The sequence below is a fragment of the Pimephales promelas genome, chromosome 20, assembly GCF_988280905.1.
Source record: "Pimephales promelas chromosome 20, fPimPro1.hap1.1, whole genome shotgun sequence".
NCBI lineage: Eukaryota > Metazoa > Chordata > Actinopteri > Cypriniformes > Leuciscidae > Pimephales > Pimephales promelas.
Window position 1 is genome coordinate 14,025,332 of NC_142788.1, and position 14,471 is coordinate 14,039,802.

At 39.4% G+C, this 14,471-nt stretch overlaps 1 protein-coding gene across 4 annotated transcripts in view; it reads left to right on the forward strand.

The window, feature by feature from the left end:
• plxnb1a (plexin b1a) overlaps positions 1-14,471 on the forward strand; it is an 84,870-nt gene that overhangs the window by 67,691 nt on the left and 2,708 nt on the right. For 3 of the 4 annotated variants that reach the window (XM_039652647.2, XM_039652649.2, XM_089124148.1), the window contains 20 exons: positions 728-864; positions 1,197-1,376; positions 2,058-2,259; positions 2,353-2,595; positions 2,676-2,852; positions 2,945-3,093; positions 4,589-4,689; positions 4,783-5,000; positions 5,089-5,267; positions 6,051-6,117; positions 6,574-6,720; positions 6,918-7,083; positions 7,590-7,693; positions 7,798-7,882; positions 9,544-9,716; positions 9,800-9,960; positions 10,053-10,200; positions 10,300-10,364; positions 10,454-10,529; positions 11,223-11,297. In XM_039652647.2, coding sequence (XP_039508581.2) covers positions 728-864; positions 1,197-1,376; positions 2,058-2,259; positions 2,353-2,595; positions 2,676-2,852; positions 2,945-3,093; positions 4,589-4,689; positions 4,783-5,000; positions 5,089-5,267; positions 6,051-6,117; positions 6,574-6,720; positions 6,918-7,083; positions 7,590-7,693; positions 7,798-7,882; positions 9,544-9,716; positions 9,800-9,960; positions 10,053-10,200; positions 10,300-10,364; positions 10,454-10,529; positions 11,223-11,297 — 2,853 coding nt within the window. The remainder of the gene's footprint in view (positions 1-727; positions 865-1,196; positions 1,377-2,057; positions 2,260-2,352; positions 2,596-2,675; positions 2,853-2,944; positions 3,094-4,588; positions 4,690-4,782; positions 5,001-5,088; positions 5,268-6,050; positions 6,118-6,573; positions 6,721-6,917; positions 7,084-7,589; positions 7,694-7,797; positions 7,883-9,543; positions 9,717-9,799; positions 9,961-10,052; positions 10,201-10,299; positions 10,365-10,453; positions 10,530-11,222; positions 11,298-14,471) is intronic. The other variant, XM_039652648.2, reaches the window with a different exon arrangement.

Here is a 14,471-nt window from a genome sequence, read left to right on the forward strand (position 1 = left end):
TAAGACTTTAATGTTTATTTTTAATTCAAGGAAACAATTAAAGGCAAAGGGGTGAAGAAAATATTGTGAGATTGTGAGAAACAATTGAGTAAAGTTATATATTAAAAATATATTTGAATAAAAATCGCATAAAAATTCAATAGAGCTGCACGATTAATCATTAAAAGATCGGGATCTCGATTCAAACACCAACGTCACGTGATCTTATTCCGAAATGACAATTGTTCGCCTGTGTCTATTAAACCTTTAACAAGTATGATCACAAACAGTCTTTTCAACCACACAGTATCATTATATCTGTGTTACAGCAATTCAAAGTATCACAGAAGTACGGGGATAAAAGTTTATTGTTCTCATATAACACTGATGTCTATGGTAGCCATCAAAATGGTGTAAATCACCTTTTGAAAGTATTATTACATTGATACACCAGTAGGTGGCAACAAGAAACTGTTAAATTAATTAAATATTTTTTAATAAACTGCAGCAATTAACATTTTGTCTGAACATCGATTTTGTTTCGGTATGTATTCAGAATCATGGGAAAACAGTGATCTGTATTTTAAATGGGAACGTGATTCTCAATTTATCCAGAATTGTGCTCTACTTAATATATCTTATATGTGTTATTCAGACACTTTAATAGGATGAGATGCCTGTTACATCACCACATGTATAAGGCAGTGTTTTCTGACGCGTGTGCGTGTTCTGTTTTCCTAAACTCAAGGACCCTGTGTTATTGGGAGTGTCTCCTCTGAAAGGCCCAATGTCAGGCGGCACATCACTCACCATCACGGGACGGAACCTTCTGACAGGCCGTGCCAGTGAGATCAGCATCCTGATTGGTGGAGTCCCATGTCACATGTAAGTGACTGTGTCCTCTACAGCAGTCCAATCCGACAGAAGTCATCAGTAAATCTCATTATGATATCATCTCGACCACACACACACACCCACACACACACTATCTGATATCATCACAACTGATATCATGTCAGCTGATTATGTCTAATATAATTAATCATCCTTCTGTTAAAGACGTTGCTTGGTGTGGTCTGGTCCAAAACAATGAGTTATGTTCTAAATATATCAATGCTCCCTAAATTTCACAGGATTTTGTTGTGTGTGTGATTGTTACTTGGTAACAATATATTAGATTGATCAGAGTTTTAATAAAGCCTGTGTCTTCTTGACAGTTCTCCCGAGCAGTACAACAACGAACATTTTGAATGTGTGACTGGAGGGAGTAACAGAACCGGAGAGAGTGGCGTTACAGTGTGGTTTGGTAGAGCGCAGCGCCATCTAGAGGAAAAGATGTATTATTACACTCCAGACCCCAATGTGACCCATGCTGCTCCCTCCAAAAGCTTCCTCAGGTAAGGAACATAATATTTTTACATCTATATATATATATATATATATATAATATATAATATATATATACATACATATATATATATATTGAATGAATATATATATATATATATATGTATAATAATTTTATAATTATAATTTTATATATATTATATATAAAAAATATAATAATAAAATTATAATATATATATATTATAATTTTATATATATTATATTATATATATATATATATTATAATTTTATTATATATATATATATATATATATATATATATATATATATATATCTTTGAATATATATATATATATATATATATATATATATATATATATATATTATAACTAAGTTGGCAAGTAGGACCTATTTATGTAATTTATGTATTATTCTGTCATGTGATCTGTTTATTTATCTGTCCAATGTCAGAACATTTCCATAAATTGTTTTTTTGGACTGGGGTGTTCTCAACATTGGTTCATTTTATTTCAAAAAGCTTTTATTTATCTTATTAAAAGCCCTTTTAATACAACAGAACGGTTGTAGGTCGATATTATGGTTATTTTAGACATGCACACCAATTAACAAATGAATGTTATTTTTTTCCCTCAGTGATTTGGAAATAATAAAAAAAAATGTTGCTATTATTATTAGTCAGCATACACATTAATCATCTGTGTTTGTGTAAGCGGGGGCCGTATCATTCGAGTGTCTGGCCAGCATCTGGACGTGGTTCAGGAGCCACGTATCCTCGTGACTCTGACCCCTCTTGAGAGGAAGAAGAGGAGGAGGAGGAGTGCGGATCCTCTCAGAAGGGAGCGTCGAATCGTCCCAGAGCCGAACTGTCCTGAAGATAGTCTCTGTGTCGTCAAACAGGTAGAGTTCACACAAGTGAGTCTTGTGCCTTCTATCAACAAACTCATCAGCATTCATATGTCAGTTCTTAAAATAGAGTCTTGTTTCTTCATGTCCTGTTCTGATCAGGTGGAGGAGCGCTGCACAGTGAACAGCTCGACTCTGATCCTGTGTCCGACTCCCGAGGTGGGACCCGAGGCCCTGCACGCTTCCGTCAGTGTGCGTTTCCTCCTGGATAACCTCCACTTTGAGTTTGAGGCAGTCAGCGGCACCCCCTTCATTTATGAGCCCAATCCGGTCCTTCACACCCTAAATCAAAACGACCCCAGCAAGCCCTTCCGCCACAAACCCGGCAGCATCATCTCTGTGGAGGTCAGTCTCTTCTCATCTGTGTGTGAATGCACAGCAGAGTGTTTTTTTGTCATGTGTCTTTGTCTGAATTTGGATTCTAGGGGGAGAATCTGGACCTGGCTATGTCTAAGGAGGAGGTGGCTGCTCTGATCGGTGATGGAGAATGTGCTGTGAAGACTTTAACCAGAAACCACCTGTACTGTGAGCCCCCGACACAGCAGCCGACAGTGGCAGCGTCCAAGAAACGAGAGGCGGCCGAAACGCTTCCAGAGTTCACCGTACGCCAGCTTACATCTGACCCGGTTAGGGTTTTGTGTTTTTTTCCCAGTGGTACAGTATGAGAATCTGTTTTTTGTGTGTGTTTGTGTAGGTGAGAATGGGGAATCTGAACTTTTCTCTGGGACGGGTGCAGTATGATTCTCAGGGCCCCGCTGCCTTCCCTCTAGAGGCGCAGGTGGGAGTCGGGGTGGGAGCTTCCATCGTGGCTCTTATTGTGCTGGTCATCGTGCTCATATACAGGTATCATGCACCACTTACTAATGGAAGGCTACGTTCAGACTGTCAGTCCAAATCTGTTTTTTGTGCATATCTGATTGAAATCCGATCAGAATGAGATAATGTGAACATCAAAAAGTCATGTGAAATTATATTTTTTACAAATCCGTTTCAAGCTACTTCCAATACTGTACAGGTATGTGGTTTGAAATCCTGTTTAAATCAAATTTCTGGAAATCCGCTTTGATCGGATACACAAATAATTGGATTTGGACTGACAGTGTGAACGTAGCCTTAGATATATAGTTATTGAAAATTGACATATTCACCCTTTATTCAAATGTTATAAAATAAGTGTGCTTGGAGTAAAATTTTTTTAAATTTGTGATAATACAATTAAATTGTGCAGACATCATTTTTGGCCTGGCTGTCATACAAATAAATTATGAATGCATGCAAAAATGAGAGAACCGAAGATAATTTATTTGTATGACCGCCTGACCAAAAACTATGTGAGCGTTTTGTTTTTCTATGCTGTGTGTGTGTGTGTGTGTGTGTGTGTGTGTGTGTGTGTGTGTGCATAGTAAAACAAAATTTGTAGCTGTAGTTGGCCTTTTTTGCCAAAATATTTAGTCAAATAAATACCTCAACCAAGTTTATGGTTTTGTTCTTCCATCATATTTCAAATGAAATATTTACCTCATATTTTGATGGTTTTATTCAACTTGTAGGGTCATTAAAAAACAAATATCCACTCCGGACATCACTTTTGGCCTCTACTGTAGTGGGGTGGGGTCAAAAAGTGAAAGCTTATATTATGTTATATTATATTATATTATATTATATTATATTATATTATATTATATTATATTATATTATATTATATTATATTATATTATATTATATTATATTATATTATATTATATTATATTAAAACCTACCTATACAAAATACCTACCTACATTTCTATCTTTAAAATAAAGAATAATATATATAATTATTTGTAATTAATAATCAACTGCGTAATATAATTAATAGGGCTGTCAAATGATTAATCGCAATTAATCGCATACAAAATAAAAGTTTGTGTTTACATAATATATATTATATATAAATATAAATATTTTATATATAAATTATTATTTTTTCTTAAATATAGATGAATGGTGTGTATTTATATATATATATATATATATATATATATATATATATATACAAAATAATTATACACAGTGCACCCACATATATTATGTTAACACCAACTTTTATTTTGGATGTGATTAATCGTGATTAATTGTTTGACAGCCCTAATAATTAATAAATGCAATTGCTATATAATGAATTGATATTTTTATATATAATTATATACAGTATTTTATATAATTATGTTCTAGCTGCATGAACTCTGTACATTTGTGTCAATTTTCATGATCATGTTATCTAGCATGATTTCATGGTGTTTTTTTTATGTTTGTATTTCATATTTGTGTGTATGTGTGTGTGTGTGTGTGTTTAACAGGAGGAAAAGCAAGCAAGCACTAAGAGACTATAAAAAAGTCCAGATCCAACTGGAGAATTTGGAGACGAGCGTCCGAGACCGCTGTAAAAAGGAATTCACAGGTCAGACGCTCACACACAAACATCAGAGTTTGCCTGCATGCTTGAAACCCCTTATAATCATAAACCTTGTGTGTGTGTGTGTGTTATGTGCAGATCTGATGACTGAGATGATGGATGTGTCCAGTGATCTCATGGGCTCTGGGATTCCATTCCTGGATTATCGTAAATACTCGGAGAGGATTTTCTTCCCGGGTCACCGTGATTCTCCACTGAGGCGGGACCTTGACGTACCCGCCTGTCGCCGGGCCACGGTGGAGCAGGGTCTGGTTCAGCTCTCTAACCTGCTCAACAGCAAACTGTTCCTCACCAAGGTAGGCTTTCCTTAAACCTGTGAGAGAGAGGACCATTAAGGTTGGGTGTGCCCTTATCTCATATACGTCACATTACATTTCCCCACAGTTCATTCACACTCTAGAAGCCCAACGAACCTTCTCTCCGAGGGACAGAGCGTATGTGGCCTCCCTCCTCACGGTGGCGCTGCACGGCAAGCTGGAGTATTTCACAGACATCCTAAAAACTCTGCTCAGTCACCTGGTGGAGCAGTACACCACTAAAAACCCCAAACTCATGCTGCGCAGGTCAGTAGTGATGAGGAGGACATTATCAATGAGTCCCTATTGGGATCACAGAATATTAAAGGAGTAGTTCACTTTTAAAAAAAACTTTTGCTGATATTTTACTCACCCCCATGTCATCCAAGATGTCCATGTCATTCTTTCTTCATTCGAAAAGAAATGAAGGTTTTTGATGAAAACATTCCAGGTTTGGAATGGAGGTCAATGGGAACCAAACGGTTCAAGGTCCAAATGAGAGTTTCAGTGCAGCTTCAAAGGGCTGTAAATGATTCCAGATGATGAATAAGGGTCTTATCAAGCAAAACGATCGCTCTTTTAAAAACAAAATAACAAAGTTTAAGTTTTATAAGCACAAATGCTCGTCTTGCTCTGTTTTGTGATGGACGTTCGTGACTCCTGTTCCAACTCGTTCATCAAAATGAACAAATCTTTTTTCGAGTCATGACTCGAAGGGTCCTAGATAAGACCCTTATTCATCATCGGGTGTCGTTTAAAGCCCTTCGAAGCTGCACTGAAACTCTCATTTGGACCTTGAACCGTTTGGTTCCCAATGAAGTCCATTACATGGAGAAAATCCTGGAATGTTTTCATCAGAAACCTTAATTTCTTTTCGACTGGAGAAAGAAAGACGTGGATATCTTGGATGACACGGGGGTGAGTAAATTATCAGCAAATGTATTTTGAAAAGTGAACTACTCCTTTAAATGACATGGACAGGATGTAGATCTTTTACATTTATGATTTTGGCACCTTTGATTCTCAGTGGAAATCTCTCATCTGTTGTAGGACGGAGTCTGTGGTGGAGAAGCTGTTGACAAACTGGATGTCCATTTGCCTTTACACCTTCCTCAGGGTGAGTGATGCTTGATTTGCTTTGGGTTTGCTGGAAGAGAGAAGATAAAATAGAGGGAAACATGCCAATTATTGTAATTATGTGCCGATGGCCTCATGTGCAGTGCGCCGATATGTAGCGGCGTTACACTTCGGGCAACCCAAGTTCGAGTCCCACTCTCTTTCCCACTTCGCTTCCCGTCTGCTTATTGTACCTATCATAATAAAGGCAAACATGACAAAAATAAGTCTTAAAAAAAGTCATTCATATTATCTAGTGCATAGATAAAGTAACTTTCATCAATTAAAAGTCTTAAAAGTCTTACGGTTTAATATATAACTATTCCATTTTAAAGAATGTGATTTGTCTGACTATTATTTCATATGTCAGACTTTAGCGAGATAAAATAACTAAAAAATAATATTTCATGTTTCACATGCATTTAGTAAGTATCCACGTTTCTCTGTCCTATGGCAGGATACAGCAGGTGAGGCGTTCTACATGCTGTTCAGAGCCATAAAGCACCAGGTGGATAAAGGCCCAGTGGACGCGGTTTCGGGCAAAGCCAAATACACACTCAACGACAACCGACTGCTGCGGGAAGACGTGGAGTACCGCACTCTGGTGAGACACACACGCTCTCTACACAGTTTGAGACCGAAATCAACTTTTTATGAAAGTGTCATGCATTATCTAGACTTTCATTCATGTATTATTCATGTTTTTGCTCAATGCACATTCACACATGATGTACAGAATCCTAAAAGAGGTTAAGGACCTTTTTCATGAGCAGGAAAACTTCTTTCCATGTTGTTCCCTAGACTCTGAATGTCCTGGTGACCAACGGAGGTGCTGGTGAGTCTCAAACGGTCCCCACCAAAGTGCTGGATTGTGACACCATCACACAAGTGAAGGAGAAGATTGTGGAGCAGACATGTAAAGGCATGTCATACACCCAAAGACCGTCCGCAGACTCTGTGCATCTGGGTACGATGATATTATGTTTAAAAACCAAGCTAACCATTAACCTATATTTATTGTTTAAAATACTTAAATTTGCTAAAATAATTGGTCCCACTTTACATTAAGTGGCTCTACTTACATTGACAAACAAGTACAATGTACTTATTGTGTTCAGGTTGTATTGTAGAACACTTTTGCTGCTGCTATTGAGATGTGATACTGGTACGGTTAGGGTCAGGTGTGCTGGTATGGGTTGGTTTAAGGGAAGGGTCAACTGTGTAATTACATTCAGGTCATTTCAAAATATAAATACAATGTAAAAACATGTATGTACACAATAAGTCCATTGTATCAAATTATTCATTTCAATGGAAGTACATAGTACTTAAAGCCACTTAATATAAAGTGGGACCAAATAATGCAACTAAATTTGTATTAAGATATTTATTTAATAATGAATATGTGTTATATATGTGATATTTAAATGATATAATAATATCCAAAAAATCCTGTAATCCTGTGTTTTGTAGAGTGGAGGGCGGGAACGGCTGGTCATCTGATCCTGTCGGATCAGGACTTGACGTCAGTGGTTCAGGGGTCCTGGAAACGCCTCAACACTTTACAGCACTACAAGGTTTCTCAAGTTCTTCCTCAATCTAAAGACTTCAATTTGTAGATGAAAGCGCACATGCTGATTTGTTTTGTGAGCCATTGGTGATTTGTAAGTGTTTCCTGCAGGTCCCAGATGGTGCCACAGTAACTCTGGTGTCACGACAATCCAAGCAAATCCACCACGACAGCCAAGACTACATACCAGGGGAGAGTGAGTTTCCTTGTTTTTCAGTACAACGTGGAGTTTAGTTTCCGAACAACAACACAATTTACCACAAGTTTGGTAGAGGATAGAAAATAACAAGCGAGCTTTGAAAGAAGGAAATGGGATAAGATGTTCCAAAGCTACTCCTCCAAAACACATGAACATGCACACAGCCAGTGCTGAGTCTTGAGTTGGAGGTATGCAAATACACTCGATGATAGGCAGGTAGGACATCCTATCATTGCATTCGGACCTTCCACAGAAGAGATATGTAAAAAAAATATATATATATAAAATATAAAAAAATATATATTAAAAAATATATAAAATATATAAAAAATATATATCAAAAATATATATATATTTTTTTGACCATTTTAAGAATTGATTGCTATTAGGATGTGACTTTGAACTAATATAACAAAAAATGTTTATGAAAAACAGTGTCTACCTGAGCTTTAATATAGAATTTAGTTGATGTTGCATATACTGCCTATTTTACAACAGTAGTTTTACAAATGTTATTTATTTAACTGAAGTGTTAATTAATAATTTATTTGTTATTATAGTAATGCTGTTTAGTTTATTTGTAAAATACTTAATTCATTGGATTTTCCAGTAGCAGAAATTAGCTATTATTAAAACATATCCAATCTATTTTTATGTGTATTTAATTGAATGTGTGTATTAATTAATATTTAAAGGAGTAGTTCACTTTTGAAAAAAACTTTTGCTGATAATTTACTCACCCCCATGTCATCCAAGATGTCCACGTCTTTCTTTCTTCAGTCGAAAATAAATTATGGTTTTTGATGAAAACATTCCAGGATTTTTCTCCATATAATGGACATCAATGGGAACCAAACGGTTCAAGATCCAAAAGACAGTTTCAGTGCAAACTGCAAACTGTTCAAAGGGCTTTAAACGATTCCAGACGATGAATAAGGGTCTTATCAAGCGAAACGATCACTCATTTAAAAAAAAAAAATGAAACGAATCATCAAGATGAACGAATCTTTTTTACGAGTCAATTCGTTCGTTTTGTTCATTGAATGAACCAAATGACAGGAAAAAAGATTCATTCATTTTGATGAACGAGTTCAAACAGGAGAGTCAAAAACGTGCGTCACAGAACAGAGCAAGGCGAGCATTTGAGCTTATAAAACCTAAACTTTGCTTCTTTTTTTTTTTTTAAATGAGCGATCGTTTCGCTTGATAAGACCCTTATTCATCGTCTGGAATCGTTTAAAGCCCCTTTGAACAGTTTGCAGTTTGCACTGAAAGTGTCTTTTGGACCTTGAACCGTTTGGTTCCCATTGAAGTCCATTATATGGAGAGAAATCCTGGAATGTTTTCATCAAAAACCTTCATTTCTTTTCGACTGAAGAAAGAATGACATGGACATCTTTGATGACATGGGGGTGAGTAAATTATCAGCAAAATTTCAGTGGATTATCCAATAGCAGAAATGAGTTATTATTAAAACACATGTATTCTACTCTATTTTTGATCAAATCAATCCAGCAATGGTGAGCATTAGAGACTTTTCAAAAACTTTTGTAAATTTTGTGAATGTAACACATAAACCAAACCAAAGTAATTAGAAAAAAACCATTTGGTCACAGCGCTTTCTCACATGTCCTCACATGCTTTCTTTCCTCTCCCAGAGACCCCGATGTTGGATGATGGAGACGAAGGGGGAGTGAAGCAGTGGCACTTGGTGAAGGCAAACGAAGAGGCGGAGCTACCCAAGCATAGACGAGGCAGCCTGAGAGACAAAGAGCGCGAGAGAGCCAAGGCCATCCCGGAGATCTACCTCACACGCCTGCTGTCTGTAAAGGTACCGCACACAGACGCCTCACAGTCCACTGGCAATAGGGGCAGATGGAGCACTGCAACACTTGTGTTTACTCTGTGTTTTAGGGGACGCTGCAGAAGTTCGTGGACGATCTGTTCACTGTGATTCTGAGCACCAGTCAGCCGGTTCCCATGGCCGTGAAATATTTCTTCGATCTGTTGGATGACCAGGCCACACAGCACAACATTACAGACCCAGAGACAATCCACATATGGAAAACAAACAGGTTGGTAAAGAAAAAAAAAACCTTTTTATTTTTTAGTATGAGCAAAGAATTATGTGTAATTAGGTCATATCTTGTATTTTGGCTTTCTGTAGCTTGCCGCTAAGATTCTGGATCAATATCCTGAAGAACCCTCAGTTCATCTTCGATGTCCAGGCCTCTGACAATGTAGATGCAGTGCTGTCAGTCATTGCTCAGACCTTCATGGACTCCTGCACTATAGCCGACCACAAACTGGGCAGGGTAAGTGTGAATGAAGCAGGACAAGATGGATTGTGGGAAAAAAGCCAGATATGAAGACCAGCTGCTAATGAAGTATGGTTCTATGTCTTGTACAAACAGGATTCCCCCATCAACAAGCTCCTGTACGCTCGAGACATCCCGCGATATAAACAAATGGTCGAGAGGTGAGTTTGATGCAAATTAATGCTTAATTCATGTATAATGACATTTATTTACACTATCTTACACTACTTTGATGATTGTATTTGATTAGATATTATTCAGATATAAGACAGACCATCCCTGTCAGTGATCAGGAGATGAACTCTTCTCTTGCTGAACTTTCTAGGGTAAGTAGTAGGATTTTTTTACCTCCGCTGAGATACTCAGGTTGCCATATTTGCCTTTTGTGAGTGTTGTGATCCTTTGTAAAGCTGAGAATGTTTTAAAGAGGACCTATTATGTTTTTGGGCTCTACTAGAATAGGTTTTAATGCTTGAATGGACAAAAAAGACATTATTTTCCCCAGTCTGTCAGTAACGCTCTTTTTAGTTCCTGCCTCTATGAAGTTCCTCCTTCTGAAAAGCACAATGTGCTCTGATTGGCCGGTTGGATCAGTGTGTCGTGATTGGTTAACCGTTTCGAGCGTGTTTCGAAAATGTCATTCCCCCTTACCATAACAGCGAGTTTCAACACAGGCATCCAGGCCTCGTCATGTTTATACCTTGGGCGGGAATTATTTACGTTCATGCAATAAAACTCAGGACTACAATGGACACTAAAGAATGTTGAAAATGTAAACAAGTATAATTAAGTTTATGTATGCACTACAAAATATATATTTCCCATTTTATTTCTGTGTAAAACTGTTCTGCCATTTTGAATTCTAAAAAAACCCGACTAGTTTTTTTACTAGTGTATTGATATCTGCTGAATGCAAAGTTCAAACTTAATGAAATTTGATAAACATAGAAAAGAATACATGTAAAATGTTGAATCTTGACATGAATAATCAATGATAATCTGCTGTGCTTCCCTTGCAGAACTACTCTAATGAAGTCAATCATCTAGTGGCATTGCATGAATTGTACAAGTATATCAACAAATACTATGATCAGGTGAGACTTTCAATCTATTCCCTCTCTCTCTCTCTCGCTCTCTCTTATATAGTCACACTTTAGATTAAGACCCAATTCTTACTAAAAAACTATTAACAAGGACCTTTGCCTTAATAAACTCCTGATGACTGCTTATTAATAGCTAGTAAGGTAGTTGTTAAGTTTTAATATTGTTTAGGATTATGGGAAGTAGAATATGGTCATGCAGAATAAGGCATTAATATTTGCTTTATTAGTACTAATAAACAGACACTAGTAAATACTGAGAATTGTATATATATATATATATATATATATATATTATATAGGTGTTACCATATACACACAATATGTGTTTGTTTATATATACAGTGGGGCCAAAAAGTATTTTGTCAGGCACTGATTGTGCAAGTTCTCCTACTTAGAATGAGATTGGTCTGTAATTTTCATCGTAGGTAAAATTTAACTATGATAGACAAAATGAGAAAATAAGTTTAAGTTTAAATTTAAGTTCAAAAAATAAGTTTAAATTTAAGATTTTTAAAGAATTTATTTGTAAATCATGCTGGAAAATAAGTTTTTGGTCTATAACAATGTTATGGGATGGGAGGATAGACGAACCCAAAAGCAGACTGATTGCTCAACACAGAATTTATTCAAGACAAAAAAGGGGAAAACAAAGCCCACGAGGGGGCAAAACAAGACTGTAACAACCACTAGACTTAAACTGAGGTCAAGACAGGAACACTACTAAGACACGAACAGACTCTGGATTAACAGTTAACTCAAGGGATTACTCACTGCAAACTTCACAAAACAATAAACAGATCTCACGGCAGGTTACACAGCAGGTTTCAAACAGTGTTTCACAATGAACCGACACAGGACAGCAAACACAAGGGGATTATAAAGGGAACACGAATGACAAAGACAGGTGAAACTGACTAGACAATAATCACAAGACTAGGATAACAAGGGGGCGGGGTAAGTTAACGAGACAACACAAGCACATGGCCCAAACAGGCCATGCGCTTGCACACCAAACATGATTCTGTCATGATCCTGCCTCACGACTAGAGAAAATCAAAGACAAGAAGGCAGAATCATGACAGAACCCCCACCTTAAGGAGCGGCTTCCAGACGCTCCTCAAGGGGACATTAAACACGGGACATGACAGACTGTGACAAAGACACAAACCAACAGTACATAGCAAAAACTAACAAAGGCATACAAAAATACACAACGACAGGATTGGGGTGAAACATCAAAATCAACATACAAGGCAGAGGAGGTGGAGGAAGCACAGAGTCTTTGAGCGACTGTCCAGGGTGGGTGGGCGGGACAGGGGTCCTGGGACCACAGGGAGTGGACTTAGGATGAGAGGACCGAGCGGGCTTGGGAGGAGTGGTATGGGACAAGGAAAAAACAGTCCGGGGTTGAGCCATGACAGGGGAGACAGGGGAAACAAACGGAAGTCCAGGGACCGTGGGGACAGGGACAAATGGGGAAACAATCCGGGACCGGGGTTGAGCGCAGACAGGACTGACCGGGGAAACACACGAGGTCTTGGGAACAGTGGAAGTCACAACAGGGATAGCAACTGGGGGTACAGCGAACGATGGACACGAAGCTGGACTCATGACGGGGGGTGTGGTAGGAGATCGCAGAGGGAAAACTGGGACAGAGCTCACCGAAGGTGACTCTGATCCGACGATCAACCTCTCCGACTTGGGAGTGGTGTTCTCCGCTGCAGGTTCAGGGACAGCGCCTACAGACATAGGTTCAGGGACAGCACTTACAGACACAGGTTCAGGGACAGCGCTTACAGACACAGGTTCAGGGACAGCGCTTACAGCAGCGGGTTCAGATACAGCAATTACAGACACAGGTTCAGGGACAGCGCTTACAGACACAGGTTCAGGGACAGCGCTTACAGACACAGGTTCAGGGACAGCGCTTACAGCAGCGGGTTCAGGGACAGCGCTTACAGACACAGTGGGCTCGGGACAAGACAGGACAGGCACTTCGAGGATCTTGATCAGACTGGACAAATAGTCAGACAGGGTCTTGGCAGCCAGAGAGATGGGCATCTCCTGACGAGCAGAAACCGACTGCAGAATCTCTCTTGCGGCTAGATCGGCCGCAACTCTCTCCGCAGTGGGCTCTGGGACGGCGCCTGCTGGAGCGGGCTCTGGGACGGCGCCTGCTGGAGTGGGCTCTGGGACGGCGCCTGCTGGAGCGGGCTCTGGGACGGCGCCTGCTGGAGCGGGCTCTGGGAGAGACAGAGACAGAGGACCAGAGGCTCCCTTCTTCCTCTTCTTCTTCCTGGGTCGTGGAGCAGAGGACATAGCCAGGCTTGTGACCGGTTGGGGAAGCACGGCAGGAAGTGTGGTCTCAGTTGAAGAGGACTCCGAAGTAGACTCCCACGACAGCCGTCTCTCTCGCTTGCCACGGAGACTTGCGGGTGCAGCTGATGCGTCGGGAGCCGAAGTGGAGTGAGCCTGGTTCCCCTGCGTAACCACGGCTAAAATGTGACCCTCCGGGATCACTGGCAGCCTGGCAGGTGGTGACAAGGTGGTGGGACCCTGCGGCTCCTCTAGACAAAGACAATCCACCATGTCCCGGAATGGGCGATGAACCAGTCTCTCTCGTTCAGCCAGAGGTGGGGAAACGTTGAGGCCAGCTATGAAGTAGCGATTTAGGAGGATGTCAGGTAAGAAAAACCTCCTCCTTTCAGTGACTTCAGCATATTCCTTCAACAGCAGCTCACCCTGAGGGGGAATTGGGAGCTTGCCCCCTCTCGAGTCAGAAATGGTCTTGAGCCACCAACCTTCTAGAAGATCCAATTGCTGATCTCCAGGTGAAGACAAACAGTCTGCTGGTTTCTGCTTTGGTCGGTTCATTCTGTTATGGGATGGGAGGATAGACGAACCCAAAAGCAGACTGATTGCTCAACACAGAATTTATTCAAGACAAAAAAGGGGAAAACAAAGCCCACGAGGGGGCAAAACAAGACTGTAACAACCACTAGACTTAAACTGAGGTCAAGACAGGAACACTACTAAGACACGAACAGACTCTGGATTAACAGTTAACTCAAGGGATTACTCACTGCAAACTTCACAAAACAATAAACAGATCTCACGGCAGGTTACACAGCAGGTTTCAAACAGTGTTTCACAATGAACCGACAC